The following is a 20,007-nucleotide window of genomic DNA, read 5'->3' as shown; positions in this document are numbered from 1 at the left end:
TGCTGCCTGAAAAATTCTTACTTTACATTTGAATGCAAAAGATGAAGGAATGTATCATTATTCCATACAAGGGCACAAAGTGCTGCAGGAATTCTACAGTATAAAGTCAAGTGGTGTTAGTTTCCTTAGTTGTCAGAATACACTGATTTTTTTCTTTTTTTATACGCACTAAATTTGTCCATCCATAAAACACTTAGTAAAATTCAAAAATATCCTTAGTACTGTCAAATTTCATTACATTAACTTTCTTGAAAGTCCACATTTACCAAAAAAGAAATCAAACTTCACAGTGCAATAAACTAAATATTAGCTCGTCGCCTTTGGGATCAGGATAAATGTCCAAACTTAATATTTAATAGAATTAGCAAGTAGTTTCAGATTCAGAAGTGGGTCTGAAATCACATGGAAAAATAAGGATAGCAGATTTCCTCTTCTGCAGGCCTTCAGTGAAACAGAAGGAATAATAAAATGATAATCCAGTGGTTCTGCAATCATTATAATTACTAGTTTGCTTCCAAGTCCCAGATTACTAACTTGAATTTAACTTAAATTCTACAGCTACCATGGTAGCATTGGAACTCTAGTCTTGAGATTGTTCATCCAGGTCTCTGGATTAATACTTCCGTGATGTAACTATTGCAACATCACTTTTCCTCGTTCAAGTACGTACTTCAATATTATCTACACATTTCATTCTGGTGCCACCAATCATTTCAGGATTTGTCTGCTATTTCACACAAATGAAAACAAGCAGTGACTGCACTGCACATGTGAAATTTTACACTACACAAGGTGGAAATCAATCCACACTTCAGTTGTGCATTGGTACATGCATGCACCAAAATACCTGCTTCTCAAAAACAAACTAAAGTTAATAGATACAAAAGCATAAATCTTAGTCATACTGTGAATGAATTATCATAAGAAACTCCAAAGGACTACAAGTATAGTCACATTCATAGCCAGGCTGGGAGTTTGAGAGTTACAGCTTTATACCAACAAAATTACACTCAAAAATAGTCATCAGTTTCTTCAAATATACAGCATGAAATTCACCACTTTCTATCAGCAGGATGCATGTTCTGCTGATAAATGTCACACTTTTAGGAAAAGTAAGTTAGATACACGATGGACACTTAACATTTCCCTACGAGTTCCACATATAAAGGTAGTGCCATTAGCACTGCCCTTCTCTTACTTCTTCCCAAGGTAAATGTGGATCATATTCAGTTTCTGCTATCCTTGTTCTGACAGTAGCCCACAATAGTGTTGTGCATGGAATTACAGGACTTTGAGATAATGGTAATGATGGAATAGTGGTGTCCAAGTATATATTAGGATGGTGTGCAACTTAAAATTTGTGACATTCTCATTGTCTTGCAGGTCTTTGATTCTTGGTGATAAATTAAGGGGGGGGGGGAGAAATAGGCAAACAGTTAAAATTGACTTTGTAGATAATGAAATTACAGCATGCCAATGTGGGTATGAAGTCAAATAATTGTGTTCTTTCAGAGTTAGCTTGGTCCTAATGGTGTTGAGCTAATGACTGTTGTAGTTTCTTTCAGGTAAATAATATGACTTTTTTGCATCACTGCAGATTATTGGAGGGTAATGACCAAATAATTATCAAGCTCCACTCCTTGGTCTAGCATTAGTGGTCATACTATCACTTTGATTAGTCATGGTTTAATCAAAGATTGCACTGGAATATTAATGATGGGGTACTTTCAAAGATGTTAACGTTGAAGGACAAGATGATAGTCATGCAAGAGATTCTGCAGATGCTAGAAATCCAGAGCAACATACATAAAATACTGGAGAAACTCAGCAGGTCTGGCAGCATCTATGGAAAGGAATAAACCGTTGACATTTCGAACCCCCTTCTTTTCCAGTTCTAATGAGGGGTCTCAGCTAGAAACATCAACTGTTTATTCCCCTCCATAGATACTGCCTGACCTGCTGAGTTCCTCCAGCATTTTGTATGTCTAACTCTGGTCATCACGTGACACATACATTATACCCCTTGGTCTGGGCCTTGCATTCATTGAGGTACTTCTGTCATGTTGCAATGTAGGCAATGCAGCAGCTGGTTTACATAGAGCAACAATAATAGACCATCTGACCAAAGTCAGATTTGAAGGAAAAATCTTGTCCTTTCCTTCAAATTATTACAATAGGATCATTTACAACTACCAGAGTTGGCTACTTAGGAGGAAAAAATGTCCATGCTTCCTTAAATTCTGCTAGGAACGTAAAGCATTATTTTGTTAAGTGGAGGCAGATTCAAACATTGCATTGAAACAGGAGCTGAAAGGCACAGCGGTGCAACAGGCAGTGCTGCTCTTTCACTGGTCCTATATCCCCATTCAATCCTCACTTCCAATAATGGCAGGTTTGCAGAATCGGAGACTGCAGGCTTCTCCCAGATGCTCTAGTTTTCTCTCTCATCCCCAAGATGAGTTGGTTGGCAGATTAATTGGTTACTGTAACTGAGCCCAATTATGAGGAGAATCAGGTGGAGATGCTGGCCACACAAAATAGTTGCAGAAAAATAAGTGGGAGAGTGAGAATTGAATGGTGTCAGCTTTGATGCAATTGACCAAATGGTCTCCATGTCATAAAATATGAAAGCCTCAGTGGCAATAAGGAGAACTCAAGAGTGAGACGGGTTGGATTCTCTTGCACAGACCTGATATGGATTTAATAGGTTGAATCATCTCTTTCCTTGCCGTGATCATTCCATGAGGAGGGAAAATGAGCTTCTGAATGAGGCAAGAATGCTGAGCCATTGCTGATACAACCAATGAGAAGAAAATTAGGTATGCAATTTAAACATGAGAAGTATCCATTAATCAAGTTAGTCTTGTTCCATAGTCATTCACTCATAATATTCATGTGGTTAGGGTTACATGCAGTTTTTACTGCCTTTCCCAATTTGTTAAATATAACAGGATTTCACTATACATACTTTGACTTGTTGTATTCAAATTCAATATGTAGGCAGTCTTCAATTCCAACTTCCATTTTGATAGATGAATTCATCTCAGGGTAGGTACTCAGAGTGTGAACAATGACATCCATTTCCTTTGTAATATCATTTAACCTGCGGCTGACGGTTGCTCTCAGAAAATACCTGAATTGTGGAGAGTTGCAAGAAAGATAATGAGCTTTTCATGGAAATCTAGTGCAAGAGACTCTTCAACCCACTGCATTCATGCCAGCCAATAACAGCCATTTAAATTAATTCCTCTTCTCAGCGTGTAACCCTGCATGCAAAATAAACTTCCATCTCCATCAATATTTAAAGGGAGTGAGTTCCAGACTCCCCACTGATGAAAAGATATTTTCCCCCTTCAACACCACTCCAACCCTTCTACAACTTATATCAAATCTATGCCCTGTCATTATTGAACACTCTGCTGAGGAACTCATGAACAGGAAGCTTTGATCTAAGCTCCTTTCAGCCTCCTTTATTCCAAAGAAAAACCTACTCAATCTTTGCTCATAGTAAAACTGCCAAATCTTGGAACTAATATTTCAACTCCCGTGTAGCCTGTGAATTAACACGTTTCCCGTAGTGAGCAGAATTGTACACAGGACTGAGGTTTAACTAGAGTCCATAGAGTTCTAGCATCATCAAATTAACAAATAGCAGATATCCCAAGTGCAACACAGACTACTCATCTATCTCATGACACTCCGAAATCTTCACCATGCACGACAAAGTCCTTCTGTTACTCTATATTTTACAGTATCTCACCATTTATTGTCTATGGCATTGCCTTGTTTGACCTCCACAAATGCATTACATCAATAATCTTTGGACTGGATTCCATTTGCGACTTTGCCCACTGGACTAATCTACCTGCAGATATCATCTTCCAAATTAAGACTTCCTTCCCCTCAACTACTGCCAACCACCATTTCAAAGCCTGACATTTTTTTTTGGTTTCAAGTAGCATTAATAGCAACAGGCAAAGTCTGTTTATTGCCCTAAAGTAGCAATGGTGAGTGAACTTCTTCCAGCTCAGATAGGAATTGGAGCTCAAGTGTTCTACGTAGAACAGTACAGATAATAAAACATTTACATTTAACACCCTCTTGGATGTTAAGTAGTAATAATTGTTACACCGTTACCAAAATCCTGTCGACAAATAAAGTGCAAGTCCAAGTTTGACAGTTCAGGTAATGGAAATTCACCCTTATGGAATTCACAAATCACTACCAAAAATTTAAGATACGGGATAAAAAATGTGCTAGTATGGAACTTGAGAGAAAAAAATCTAAATAAACACAATGTGAATGGAACAAATTCTGTCAAAGCTTCACATCATAGAAAATCAATTTCTGAGGAACACCATCACTCCAACACAAAGGAGCACTATAATAACTATTATATTATTGCAAATCTGGTTCAAAAATAATAAGGAATAAAACAAGTTATCAAAGTGTCCATGAAGTTGAGGACAAGACACAGGAATCCAATTTCTCAGTCAATATTTAGGTTGGCAGACAGTTACGAAGTGGGAGGGCATGGGAAACAGTATTGTGTCCTCAATTGTTCGTAACCTGGATGAGAGCCAGAGTCATAGAACACTACAGCACAGAAAAAGGCTCTTTAGCATACCTAGTCCATACCAAACTATTATTCTAACTAGTCTCATCAACCTATACCTGCACCATACCCTCCCCCCAATACCCCTGTCATCCATGTACTTACAATTCCTCTTAAATGTTGAAATTGCCCTCTACCATTCAATTTCTAAATGGACATTGAAGCCATGAACGCTACCTCACTACTTTTTTATTTCTGTTTTATTGCACTACTTTAACTTAATCTATTGAATAAACAAATACTTAATGTAATTTAGTTTTTTTAATCTCTCTATACTTACAATGCATTTCATTATACTGCTGCTATAAAGTTAACAAATTTCACGACATATGCCAGTGATATTAAACCTTATTCTGATTCTGAAGTTGAACCCACATTCACCACTTTGCTAACAACAGGAATTCTGCAGATGCTGGAAATTCAAGCAACATACATCAAAGTTGCTGGTGAACGCAGCAGGCCAAGCAGCATCTATAGGAAGAGGTGCAGTCGACGTTTCAGGCCGAAACGTCGACTGCACCTCTTCCTATAGATGCTGCTTGGCCTGCTGCGTTCACCAGCAACTTTGATGTATGTTGCTTCACCACTTTGCTGGCAGCTTGTTCCACATTCACCAAGTGAAATAGTTCCTCCTTCACCATTAACCCATGACCTCTCAATTGAAAAGCTTGAATTTACCCCATCTATACCCCTCAATTTTCTATCAAATCTCCTTTCATTTCCCTACGCTCTGGGGAATAAAGTTTATGAACAAATTAAACAATTGGCAAGATAGTGGCAGATGGAATAAATTGTAGAAAAGGTTACACACTTCAATAAAAATAATAGAACTTATTTTTACATGGTGAAATAAGAGTAAACATTTGTGAGCAGATGAATCCAAATATGCTGGCTCAGGAGAGAAAGTAAGCACCCAAGTACAATAAAACCACCAGGAAGACAATTTTTAAAGCTTTTATTGCAGGGGAATATAAAGCAAATACACTGGATTCCAGTTAACTGGGGAAGCCACTTGCTGATTTGGGACAACTTTAAAAGAACAAAATCAATATGTCCATCCATGGTCTCCTCCACTGTGGTGCTGAGACCACACTTGGGATGGAGGAACAACACCTTGTATTCCATTTGGGTAGCCTCCAACCTGATGGCATGAACAGGATTTCTCAAACTTCTGGCAATGCCCCCCCCCCTTTCACCATTTCCCATCCCCTCATCTCCTTGCCTGCCCATCACCTCCCTCTGGTGCTCCTCCTTTCTTTTTCTTTCTTCCATGGCCTTCTGCCTCTTTAATCAATTTCCCAGCTCTTTACTTCATCCCTCCCCCTCCAGGTTTCACCCATCATCTGGTGTTTTTCTCTCTCCTCCCCCCACCTTTTAAATCTACTCAACTTTTTTTCCTCCAGTTCTGCCAAAGGTTTTCGGCCCAAAACGTCGACTGTACTCTTTTCCATAGATGCCGACTAGCCCGTTGAGTTCCTCCAGCATTTTGTGTGTGTTGCTCAGATTTCCAGCACCTGCAGGTTTTGTCTTGTTTGGGATTCCCTTTATTTATTTAGGACACTATGCTGCTTAATTGGGACAGGAGACTGTTGCTGAACAGTCTTTAAAATAGCATCAATTGCATGTGCTTGAGTTATGGTATCTATTTGGGTCAAAGGCCGCCAATTCAAAAGTAGCGATTTTTGATAATTGTTTTTTATATTTTGACTGGCCAAGATGCAGGAAGCCAATGAGGGCAATCCATTATCTGCACCAAATTTCTGTGCTGATTTTAATTATTTGCAATCAAAAGAACACTGCAGTGTTCCACTGGATGAATTCCTCCGTCGATAATTATTAGAAACTAGTAGTGTTTTAAGTTCTACAGTAGTATTGGTAGTATTCCAATTTATTCTGTATTTCACTTAAATACACAGTTTGTTACTCAGTTAAATTGCAGTTGGTCTCTTTTATACTTTTTTAGCTATTTCCATGAAGCTTCAGCTAATTGGACCTGCTGTTTAATTGGGTCAAGATCTACTCGCCCATGTGTGCCATTTGACTGAAATCCATTGTAATGCCAAATTGAATAGGTTTTTTTGGCATGCTGTGTGTAATACAAGTTACAAAAGCCTCAGCTGCATGGGATCAGGTGATAACCTGAAGAATTACTGAGAGGTTTGGCATAAACCTGGAGTTTACAGTCAAGGGATATCATCTCATCAACACATTCTGAGCTAGATTAGTAGTAGCTGATGAGAGTGCAGTTTCCTCGAATTGGATAACCAAAGGCCTGGGGTTGAAGTCTCAACACAGGTTAAAAAAAAAATCAAGAACTAAACATGCTGGAAAACAAATTTAACCAGAAAATACTAGAAACCCTCAACACAGCAGGTGATATTTGTGGACAGAGAAATAGTTAACATTTCAGGCTGAAAAAGAAATTTAAATTTCAGAGGATGCAGAAAGGAGGACAGAACCTCTCATGTGAATCATAAACACAAAAAGTTCTGCAGATGCTAGAAATCCAGAACAACGCACACTAAATGCTGGAGAAACTCACAACATTAACAGCATCTATGGAAATCAATAAACAGTCAATGAGTTGGGCTGAGACTCTTCTCCAGACCTGGAAAAGGGGGAAGACACCAGAATAAAAAGATGGGGGGAGGGGGAGGGGAAGGAAAAGGAAAAAAGTTCGAAAGTGATAGGTGAGTAGGAGAGTGTGAAACCAAGATTCATTAACACATCGAGAAAATCTGCAGACGCTGGAAATCCAAGCAACACACATAATGCGAGAGGAACTCAGCAAACCAGGCAGCATCTAGGAAAAGAGTACAGTCAAAGTTTTGGGCCAAAACTTTCAGCAGGACTGGAGTAAAAAAAGCCAAGGCTAAGGGTTTCGGCCTGAAACATCGACTGTATTCTTTTCCTAGATGCTACCTGGCCTGCTGAGTTCCTCCAGTATTGTGTGTTCATTAACACATTTAGATAACTTCATCAACTCATCACCTCAGCAATTCTGGCCTCACCCAATCAAGCATGTTCCTTTTGATCTATCCATCTTTCACCAATTAGAAACTACCCTGGTTTTTACTTTCCCTGTCTTCATAATTATACTTCAACATGAAATATTAACTGTTTCTTGGTCCACAGGTGACGAGTCAACTGTTTTGATGGCACATTCTGTTATTTTCCCCTCAGAGGACAGTCTTACAGAATCAGAGGGAAATCCACCAACCCCACCTCTCAAACTATGCTCCCATGTGCATTGGCAACCCCCTAATTTGTTCACATCCTATTCATCACGCAAGGGATAATTTCCAGGGGCCAATTAAGCTAATAAACAGCACACCTTTGAAATATCGGAGGAAAATGGAACATCTTGGAAAAATTCAATTAAATCACAGGGTAAACTACATACCAAAGAATTAAAAGATTTATCACATTCAAGAATTTGTTTTAAAATAGACTTCTAACAATGATAAATGACAGCATATTTACAGTTGCAAGAACAAGTTTGTGAGCCCTTTGAAATTCCCTGGTTTTCCACTTTACTCAAAATGTGGTCTGATCTTCATCTAAGTCACAATAAAAGACCAACACAATCTGCCTGAACTAGTAACACACAATTCTACTTCTCATCGATACCAAGTATACCATTTAAACAATCACAGTCAAGGTTCTAAAAAGTATGTGAATGTCTGGGGTAGTGCCTTCTACAAAAGCTATTTGGAGTCAGGTGTTCCAACCAATGAGATGAGATTGGAGAGGTAGGTTGTAGAGGTGCCCTGCCCTATATATTAAAAAAAGACAATGTCAGGTTACTGACAGAGCCTGCTCTTCAAGAAAGATCTGTTCATGTGCACTATGCCTCAATCAAAACAACTTTCAAAAGATCTCAGAAGAATTGTACAGATGCATGAAGCTGGAAAAGGCTACAAAAGCATTTCTAAAGACCTGAGTCTTCATCAGTCCACAGTAAGAGGAGTGGACGTCCTGCAAAGGTCACATCAGAAGCACAATGTGCAATGCTGAAGGAGGTGACAGAGAACCAAAGGATAACAGCAAAAGACCTGCAGAAATCTCTAGAACTTGCCAAGGTTCCTGTTCATCTATCCATTATAAGAAAAACACTGAACAAGAATGGTGTTCATGGAAGGACACCACAGGGGAAACCACTGCTCTCCCAAAAAAGAAATTGCTGCATGTCTCAAGTTTGCAAAAGACCACCTGGATGTTCCACAATGCTTCTGGGCCATCGTTCTGCGGACGGATGAGACAAATGTTGAACTTTTTGGCATAAATGTACACCGCTATGTTTGGAGGAAAAATGGCACTGCACACCAACACCAAAACCTCATCCCAAGTGTGAAGCACGGTGAAATAGTCTGGGGTTGCTTTGATGCCTTAGGGCCTGGACAGCTTGCAATCGTTGAGGGAACAATGAATTCAAAATTGTATCATGACATTTTACAGGAGTGTGTCAGGGTAGCAGTCTGTCATCTGAAGCTTAATAGAAGCTGGATGATGCAACAAGACAATGATCCAAAACACAAAGAGTAAATCAGTAACAGAATGGTTAAAAAAAGAAATTTCATGTTTTGGAATGGCCAAGTCGGAGTCCAGACCTTAACTCAATTCAGATGGTGTGGTATGACCTACAGAGGGCTGTTCATGCAAAGTATCCAAAAATATTGATGAACTGAAACAGTTTTGTATGGAAGACTCCTTTTCGCCATTGTGCAAGTCTGATTTGCAGCTACAAGAAATGTTTGGTGGGAGTTTACATTGTTGCAAAAAGTGTTTCTACCAGTTTTTAAATACAAGGGTTCACATACTTTTTCCAGCCTGGACTAAACAATGAGTTCAATAAAGACACAAAATGCACAATTAGACCATAAGACAAAGGAGCAGAAGTCGGCCATTCGGCCCATCGAGTCTGCTCCACCATATTATCATGAGCTGATCCATTCTCCCATTTAGTCCCACTCCCCCACCTTCTCACCATAACCTTTGATGCCCTGGCTACTCAGATACATATCAATCTCTGCCTTAAATACACCCAATGACTTGGCCTCCACTGCCACTCTTGGCAACAAATTCTACAGATTCACCACCCCCGGTTAAAAAAATTTCTTCATATCTCTGTTCTGAATGGGAGCCCTTCCATCCTTAAGTCATACCCTCTCGTACTAGACTCCCCCACCATGGGAAACAACTTTGCCACATCCACTCTGTCCATGCCTTTCAACATTTGAAATGTTTCTACGAGGTTCCTCCCCATTCTTCTAAATTCCAAGGAATACAGTCCAAGAGTGGTCAAACGTTCCTCATATGTTAACCCTCTCATTCCCAGAATCATTCTAGTGAATCTTCTCTGAACCCTCTCCAATGTCAGCACATCCTTTCTTAAATAAGGAGACCAAAACTGCCCACAGTACTCCAAGTGCGGTCTAACCAGTGCCTTATAGAGCCTCAACATCACATCCCTGCTCCTATACTCTATTCCTCTAGAAATTAATGCCAACATTGCATTCGCCTTCTTCACCACCATCTCAACCTGAAGGTTAACCTTAAGGGTATCCTGCATGAGGACTCCCAAGTCCCGTTGCATCTCAGAACTTTGAATTCTTTCCCCATTTAAATAATAGTCCGCCCGTTTATTTCTTCTGCCAAAGTGCATAACCATACACTTTCCAACATTGGATTTCATTTGCCAATTTTTATATGCTATTAATTAAGGCAGATTGTACTTGTCTATTATTGTGACTTGGATGAAGATCAGTCTACATTTTGAGTTATTAATGCAGGAAACCAGGTACAAGTACAAACTGCTTTCCCACTTCAGCTTTCTTTAAATATCAATTTTAGTAAAGCATTTTAATAAGATTTAAATTTGTAAATCAAATGTTAAATTGATAAATTACAAATGCTCTCTGAATTTTCAAATAAATCCACACCATTTCTGATCAAGGTTTAGTGATGGCAGTTACTGGTCTATCACTGAGGACAAGAACTTCTGAGCATAATGAGTAACTCAAATGAAGAGATGGATGGATGAATGTGACTATACAGGTGGCCTCCGATTTTCGAACATTCGCTTTACGACACCTCGCTGTTACGAAAGATCTACATTAGTTACCTGTTTTCGCTAACAGAAGGAGTTTTCACTGTTACGAAAAAAGGCAGCACGTGCCCGAACAGCCAAGCTCCTCCTCCGGAACTGCATTCTAGCCGCCATTGCTTAAACACGTGCTTTATCTCGATTTATTTTTTGCATCCGTTAGCAAGATGAGTTCTCAGGTATCGGAAAAGCCTAATTAAGAGCTCATAAGGGTGTTACACCTAACGTAACACTAGACATAATTAAGCATTTCAATCGTGGTGAACGAAGGAAGGACATTGTCCACGCGTTGAACTTGCCTGCGTCCACCATTCACACTATTTATACGCAGAGAGAAAGAATCCTGAAAGCTGCTGATGTTACTGTTGGTTCTGCTCGTAGCAAAGTGGTCTCTCTTAGTCGGTGTCCAATAATGGATAAAATGGAAAGTCTATTGCTTGAGTGGATTGATGGGTATACAAAGCGTAGTGTTCTGTTAAGTTTTCTTATACTTAAGGAGAAATCAGTCAGTCTTTTTAATAAGCTGAAACAGAAAGCCCTGGACGATGGTGATGAAAGTGTTGCGAAAGTGGAATTTAAAGTTAGTCATGGGTGGTTTGATCGGTTTCTGAGGCGAGGGCAGCTTCATAGTTTAAGCAGTGGTAGTCGGAACACACCCAGCACATCTTTGAGAAAAAAGGCGAAATAAACAAGCTAATTAATTAGGTGCCACCCAGCACGTAAATGTCGGCCCAGATCAGAGGCGATTGCCGATTGCGTCAGATGCTTATTCGTATAAGCAAATATTTAACTGTGACGAAACTGCAATTTATTGGAATCTTCCCGATTCTGGTAAGTGAAACTACACTGTACATACATTATTTCTACTTTATATCGGCTGTGTATTTTTATTTGTTATTTAGTATGATTTGGCAGCTTCATAGCTTAAAGGTTACTGGAGAGAGTGTTTCTGCCGAGAGCACTTCCGCGAGATTTTCGCTGCGCTAGACGGTGCTGCAAAAAAGTATTTCTACTTTATATAGGCTGTGTATTTATCCTATCATTCCTGCTTTTACTATGTGTTACTGTTATTTTAGGTTTTGTGTGTTATTTGGCATGATGTTGTAGGTTATTTTTTGGGTCTGGGAACGCTCAAAAAATTTTCCCCAATTAATAAATGGTAATTGCTTATTCACTTTACGACATTCTGGCTTACGAACCGTTTCATAGGAACGCTCTACCCTCGGATAGCGGGGGAAACCTGTAATAGTACTCTCATACCAACTCATTGACAGGTCCAGCAAGTCCTTCAGCTTTAATTCAGCCAAAATAAATCAGAAAGGGGTTTTAAAAAGTTCCTGTTAATAGTTTACAGTAGGAATGATACCACTGATGTACAAATTAATATTAATGGAATGATCTTCCATTCCTTTGCTTTTTAGGACAACCAATGAGTTAAAGTTTGATCCCAATCTTTAATGATGACCAGATCATTTAAAAAAAATGCATAGATTTGATGAAGGCATATACATTGAAGACATCACTAAAAAAACTCACTTTTCAAAAGATCTCTGGAGAGAATGAGAAGTGATTTACAAGCATGAACTGTATGGAAACACCAATACTCTTGAATGTAAAATCCTCCAAAAAGTAGTAGATACAGCCCAGTCCATCTATAAGACCATAAGACATGGGAGCAGAATTAGGCTATTTGGCCCATCGAGTCTGCTCTGCCATTCAATCACGGCTGATCCTTTTTTTCTCTCCTCAACCCCAGTTCCTGGCCTTCTCCCCGTAACCTTTGAAGCCATGTCCAATCAAGAACCTATAAATCTCTGATTTAAATACACCCAGCGACCAGGCCTCCACAGCTGCATGTAGCATCAAATTCCACAAATTCACCACCCTCTGGCTTAAGAAATTTTTCCGCTTTTCTGTTTTGAATGGATACCTCTCTATCCTGAGGCTGTGTCCTCTTGTCCTAGACTCTCACACCATCGAAAACATCCTTTCCACATCTCGTCTGTCTCAGCCTTTCAACATTCGAAAGGTTTCAATGAGATGCTCCCTCATCCTTCTAAATTTCCGCAAGTACAGACCCAGAGCCATCAAGTGTTCCTCACATGATAACTCTTTCATTCCAGGAATCATCCTTGTGAACCTCCTCTGGACCTTCTCCAATGCCAGCACACATCTCCGAAGGTGAGGAGCCCAAAACTGTTCAGAATACTCAAGGTGAGGCCTCACCAGTGCCTTATAAAGCCTCAGCATCACATCCCTGCTCTTGTATTCTAGACCTCTTGAAATGAATGCTAACATTGCATTTGCCTTCCTCACCACTGATTCAACTTGCAAGTTAAACTTTTGGGTGTTCTGCACAAGGACTCCCAAGTCCCTTTGCATCTCAGATTTTTGGATTTTCTCCCCATTTAGAAAATAGTCCACACATTTATTTCTACTACCAAAATGCATGACCATGCATTTTCCAACACACTATTTCATTTGCCACTTTCTTGCCCATTCTCCTAATTGAAGTCAAAATACTCATTTAGTTCATCTGCCATCTCCTTGTCCCCCATTATTTCTTCTCCAGCCTCATTTTGCAGCGGTCCGATATTCTCTCTCATCTATTTAAATATTTTTAACATATTTGAAAAAGCTTTTACTATCCACTTTGATATTATTTGCTAGCTTGCTTTCATATTTCATCTTTTCCCTTCGAATGATTCTTTTAGTTGCTCTCTGTAGGTTTTTTAAAAACTTCCCAATCCTCCATCTTCCCACTAATTTTGGCTTTGTTGTATGCCCTCTCTTTTGTTTTTACATTAGCCTTGACTTCCCATGTCAGCCACAGTTGTACTATTTTGCAATTTGAGTATTTTTTCATTTTTGGAATACACATGTCCTGCACCTTCCTCATTTTTCCCAGAGACTCATGCCATTGCTGCTCTGCTGACATCCCTGCCAGCAGCTCCTTCCAATTTACTTTGGCCAACTCCTCTCTCATACCACTGTAATTTCCCTTTCTCCACTGAAACACTGCTGCATCAGACTTTACTTTCTCCCTATCCAATTTCAAGTTGAAATCAATCATATTGTGATCACTGATTCCGAACGGTTCTTTCACCTTAAGCTCCCTAATCTCCTCCAGTTCGTTTCATAACACCCAATCCAGTATAGCTGATCGCCTAGTAGGCTCACCGACAAATTGCTCTAAAATGCCATCCCTTAGGCATTCTACAAGCTCACTCTCTTGAGATCCATTACCAACCTGATTTTGCCCAATCGACCTGTGACTATCATAACATTGCCCTTTTGACACACCTTTTCTATTTCCTGTTGTAAACTGTGGTCCATATCCCAGATACTGTTGGGAGGTCTGTATATAACTGCCAACAGGGTCCTTTTCCCCTTGCAGTTTCTTAATTCAACCCACAAGGATTCAACATCTTCTGATCCTATGTCATATCTTTCTACTGATTTGATGCCATTCTTTACCAGTAGAGCCACACCACCCCTCTGCCTACCTTCCTATCCCTCCGATAAAACGTGTAACCTTGGACATTCAGCTCCCAACTACAACCATCCTTCAACCACGATTTAGTGATGGCCACAACATCAAACCTGGCAATCTGTAATAGTGCAACGAGATCATCGATCTGTCATGGGTAAAGTCCTACGCACCATTGAGTACATCTACACAGAGCATTGTCCCAGCAAAGCAGCATCCATCATCAGGGACCCCTACTCCCCAGGTCATGCTCTCTTCTCACTAATGTGATCAGGAAGGTGGTACAAGAGCCTCAGGACCAACACTACCAGGTTCGGAAACAATTACTCTTCAACCATCAGGCTCTTGAACCAGAGGGGATAACTTCACTCACCCCAACACTGAATTCTTCCCACAATCAATCACTATGGACTCACTTTCAAGGTTCCTTCATCTCATGTGCTCAGTACCTATTGCTTATTTATCACTTATCTCTTTTGTACTTGCATGGCTTGTTGACTTCTGCACATTTGTCCGTCCTGTTATGTGCAGTCTTTCATCGATTCTATTGTTTCTTGGATTCACTGTGTATGCCCGCCAGAAAACAAATCTCAGGGTTGTATGGTGACATGTACGTACTTAGAAAACAACTTCACTTTGAACTTTTGAACCCAGTGACAATGGACCAACTACAAATTGGAGAAGGAACAATGGTTACTCTCAATTCAAAATTATTGAAGGAATATCTGATAGTTCATGGGCGAGAGAACAGATTTAAGGTTTTGGGCAAGGGATACAGGTTTGGATGAAATGGTGATCATTGGGGTTGACAGGAAAGGAATTTGGTGGAGACATTTGTGTATTTTCACTGCTTTGGAGATGCTTGAGGTATAGAGTTCACTTCAATGAAACACAAAGCACAGATCACTTCTGCACAGTAGGGAACGAACTTTCTGCCTTGGTTTTGGTTTAGTTGCTTACTATACTAACAAGATATCAGTTATGGGAAAGTTATGGAAGTTATTCGAAGGGACTGGATATTTAAGTATTTGGATTAACGTGGACTGATTAGGGATAGTCAGCATGGCTTCGTGCCTGGTAGGTCATGTCTAACCAATCTTATAGTTTTTCAAGGAAGTTACCAGGAAAACTGATAAAGCCCAGGCAGTGGATGTTGTCTACATGGACTTAAGTAAAGGCATTTGACAAGGTCCCGCATGAGAGGTTGGTCAAGAAAGTTCAATCATTTGGCATTCAAGATGAGGTAGTAAATTGGATAAGACATTGCCTTAGTGGAAGAAGCCAGAGAGGTAGTAGATGATTGCCCCTCTGACTGGAGGCCTGTGACTAGTGTAGTACCGCAGCGATTGATGCTGGGTCCTTTGTTGTTGGTCATCCATATCAAAAATCTGGGAGATAATCTGGATAACTGGATCAGCAATTGTGGATGGCACCAAGATTGGGTGTGCAGTGGACAGTGAGAAAGGCTATCATGGCTTGCAGAGGGATCTAGTCCAGCTGAAAAAATAGACTGAAAAATAACAGTTGGAACTTAATACAGACAAGGGTGAGGTTTTGCACTTTGGTAGGGCACTGAGGATTGTGGTAGAACAAATCGATCTGGGAATACTGGTCCATAATTCATTGAAAGTGGTGTCACAGGTAGATAGGGTCGTAACAAAAGCTTTTGGCACATTGGTCTTCATAAATCAATGTACTGAGTACAGGAGTTGGGATGTTATGTTGAAGTTGTACAAGACATTGGTGAGGACTAATTTGGAGCATTGTGTGCAGATTTGGTCACCTACCAGCAGGAAAAATGTAAATAAGGTTGAAAGAGTACAGAGAAAATATAAGGATTTTGCCAGGACGGGACGACCTGAGCTGCAAGGAAAGATTGAATAGGTTAGGACTGTGTTCTGTAGAACACAGAAGATTGAGAGGAGATTTGACAGCGGTATACAAAATTATGAGGGGTATAGTTAGGGTAAATGCAAGCAGGCTTTTTCCAGGGAGGTTAGAAACCATAGAAACTACAGCACAGAAACAGGCCTTTTGGCCCTTCTTGGCTGTGCCGAACCATTTTCTGCCTAGTCCCACTGACCTGCACACGGACCATATCCCTCCATACACCTCCCATCCATGTATCTGTCCAATTTATTCTTAAATGTTAAAAAAAGAACCCGCATTTACCACCTCGCCTGGCAGCTCATTCCATACTCCCACCACTCTCTGTGTGAAGAAGCCCCCCCCCCGCTAATGTTCCCTTTAAACTCCCCCCCCCCCACCCTTAACTCATGTCCTCTGGTTTGTGCTCCCCTACACAGACTTCCGTCACTTGTCCTAACTCGTTTCCTAACAGGAGATCCAATATTGCATCCCCTCTAGTTGGTCCCTCTATATATTGATTTAGAAAACTTTCCTGAACACATTTTACAAACTCTAAACCATCTAGACCCCTAACAGTATGACAGTCCCAATCAATGTATGGAAAATGAAAATCCCCTACCACCACAACTTTATGTTTCTTGCAGTTGCTTGCTATCTCTCTGCAGATTTGCTCTTCCAAGTCTCGTTGACTACTGGGTGGTCTGTAATACAATCCCACTAATGTGGCCATACCTTTCCTGTTTCTCAGCTCCACCCATAAGGACTCAGATAAGCCCCCTAATCTGTCCTGCCTGAGCACTGCTGTAATATTTTCCCTAACAAGCAATGCTACTCCCCCACCTTTCATTCCTCTGCCTCGATCAACCCATCTGAAACATCGGAACCCTGGAATATTAAGCTGCCAGTCCTGCCTCTCCTGTAGCCAAGTTTCACTAATTGCTATAACATCATAATTCCACGTGTCAATCCACGCCCTCAACTCATCCGCCTTCCCCACAATACTCCTAGCATTGAAAGATATACACCTCAGAAGATTTTTACCACCACTCACAACCTTTCTATTAGTGGATTTGCTTGAACTTTTAACATAATCTATTTTCACCCCAGCCACACTGTCAGCTCTGGCACTCTGGTTCCCATCCCCCTGCAAATCTAGTTTAAAGCCTCCCCAATAGCACTAACAAGCCTCCCTGAAAGGATATTGGTCCCCCTATGGTTCAAGTGTAACCCGTCTCTCTTGTACAGGTCCCACCTGCCCCAGAAGAGGTCCCAATGATCCTGAAATTTGAAACCCTGCCCCCTACACCAGTTCCTCGGCCACTTGTTCATCCTCCAGAGCATCCTATTCCTACCCTCACTGGCACGTAGCACAGGTAGCAATCCTGAGATTACCACCCTTGAGGTCCTGCTTTTCAACTTCCTACCAAGCTCTCTATACTCACTCTCCAGGACCTCCTCACTCTTTCTTGCTAAGTCATTGGTACCTATGTGCACCACGACATCTGGCTGGTCACCCTCCCACTTCAGAATGTCATGCAATCGATCAGAGACATCCTTGACCCTGGCACCCAGGAGGCAACAAACCATCCTGGATTCTCTGTCACGACCACAGAACCTCCTATCTGTACCTCTAACTATCGAGTCCCCTATCACTACCGCTCTCCTCTTTTTCCACCCTCCCTCCTGCACTGCAGAGCCAGACTCAGTGCCAGAGATCCGGCTACTGCAGCTTGTCCCAGGTAAGTCACCCCCCCCAACAGTATCCAATGCGGTATACTTGTTGTTGAGGGGAATGGCCACAGGGGAACCTTGCTCTGCCTGCCCTTTCCTCTTCCCTCGCCTGACAGTGACCCAATTTCCTGTCCTCTGCTCCTTTGGCGTAACTACCTCCCTGTAGCTACCATCTATAATCTCCTCATTCTCCCGAATGATCCGCAGGTCATCCAGCTCCTGCTCCAGTTCCCTAACGCGGTTTGACAGGAGCTGCAGCTGGGTGCACTTCTTGCAGGTATCGTTGTCAGGGACACCGGAGGTCTCTCTGACTTCCCACATCCTGCAAGAGAAGCATTCCAACATCCTGCCTGGCACTCTCTCTACGCTAGACAATCTGAACAAAAAACTTACCGGAACCTACCCTGGCCTCTGCCTGTTCTCGCCGAAGCCTGTTGAGCCAAAGCTGTCCCACTCTGACTCAGTCCACTCCGACAATGGCCGCTGTATATGATAGTCTGCTTTTAAACCTTGGCGCGCTATGTCACGCGCCTGTGCAGTGCAGACTCTTCTCCCCAAGCAGTGTTTAAAAAAAACTTTTTCTACCCGATTTCTTCACTCCCTTCTTCAGTTGCTTGCTTCGACTGAAACAAGAACAGTTGAAATTTTCTCTTTTTAAACCTTGGCGCACTACGTCACACGCCTGCGCAGTGCAGACCCTTCTCCCCGAGCAGTGTTTAAAAAAAAGTTGGGTGGAACTACAACCAGAGGTCATGTGTTAAGGGTGAAAGGTGAGAAGTTTAAGGAGAACATGAGGGGAAACTTCTTCATTCAGAGGACTGAGTGTCGAATGAGTCACCAGCATGAGAGGTGCATGCAAATTTGATTTCAATATTTAAGAGAAGCTTAGATAAGTACATGGATAGTTGGGATATGGAGGGCGATGGTTCCAGTGCAGGTTGATGGGAGTAGGCAGTTTAAACTGTTTTAACATTGAAGGGCCTATTTCTGTGCTGTACTTCTCCATGACTCTATGAGTCTGCTAGTCTAATGTCACATCCATATGAAACCAGGTAAGGACACAATTTTCCTCCCTTGAAGGCCATTAGTGAATAAGATAAGCTTTTTGATTTTATGGTTTTTCATAACCAAAACTAATTCATTTTAAATCCAGCTTTAAATATCTCAAGTGACCAATGCAGTTTAATAACCTTACTGTTTAATTAGAATGCCGCTTAATATTATACCATCTAGAGAGAAAAATAGCCAAGTAACTTTTGCAAGTTACCTTCATAATTAAATGTTTTAGCCTGGTTAGTTCTAAACATGAAGATGGGATGAAATGCATTTCAGAATAGAATCCCCTTTTTCCTCCTTGCTTATACCACATTTATGTTCTACCCTTACAGATTCCTCTAAGGTAGGAAGGTTACCGCAATCTTTTTACGAAGCTTCCATTTCGCTTATTCTTAAAAGGAATCAGAATCCTACTGAATGTTCTTCGTATAGACCTATCTCTTTACTCAATTTTGATACTAAAATGTTATCTAAAGTGTTGGCTCACAGATTTGAAAATATATCTTCTATAGTTTCGGATGATCAGACAGGATTTATTAAAAAAAAATCGATATTTCCATTTTAATATATGGCGTTTGTTAAATGTTATGCATCCTCCATTTAAGGAAATATTGGAATGTGTGATATCTTTGGATGCGGAGAAGGCCTTTGGCAGAGTTGAATGGAATTATCTATTTACATCCTTAGAAAAGTTTAATTTTGGACCTAATTTTATTCATTGGATTAAATTACTTTATTTATTTCCCTCCACTCGGGTTCTTACTAATCTTCAGAATTCTAAACCCTTTAAACTCCAACGTGGGACTAGACAAGGTTGTCTTTTGAGCCCTCTGCTTTTTGATTTGGTATTGGAACCCTTAGCAATTGCTTTTCAAGAGTCTAAAGAGATTACTGGTATTTTAAGGAGAGGTACTATTCATAAAGTGTCACTTTATGCTGCTGACTTATTGCTTTTTATATCTAATGTTACAACCTCTTTACCATCTGTGTTCCGTTTACTGACTAATTTTAGCCAGTTCTCAGGATACAATTTAAATTTACATAAGAGTGAACTGTTTCCTTTAAACAATTTAATACCAACTGATATTAACCTTCCTTTAAAAATTTTAAGGAAACAGCTTACATATTTTGGAGTAACAC

At 40.6% G+C, this 20,007-nt stretch overlaps 1 protein-coding gene across 3 annotated transcripts in view; it reads right to left on the bottom strand.

Moving 5' to 3' along the window:
* LOC134340999 (vacuolar protein sorting-associated protein 26B-like) overlaps positions 1-20,007 on the bottom strand; it is a 64,147-nt gene that overhangs the window by 23,190 nt on the left and 20,950 nt on the right. For all 3 annotated transcript variants that reach the window (XM_063038677.1, XM_063038679.1, XM_063038678.1), the window contains exon 3: positions 2,969-3,133. In XM_063038677.1, coding sequence (XP_062894747.1) covers positions 2,969-3,133 — 165 coding nt within the window. The remainder of the gene's footprint in view (positions 1-2,968; positions 3,134-20,007) is intronic.

Source organism: Mobula hypostoma, chromosome X2, assembly GCF_963921235.1.
Source record: "Mobula hypostoma chromosome X2, sMobHyp1.1, whole genome shotgun sequence".
In the NCBI taxonomy this organism is placed as follows: Eukaryota; Metazoa; Chordata; class Chondrichthyes; order Myliobatiformes; family Myliobatidae; genus Mobula; species Mobula hypostoma.
This window is presented reverse-complemented; position numbering and strand designations above follow the sequence as displayed.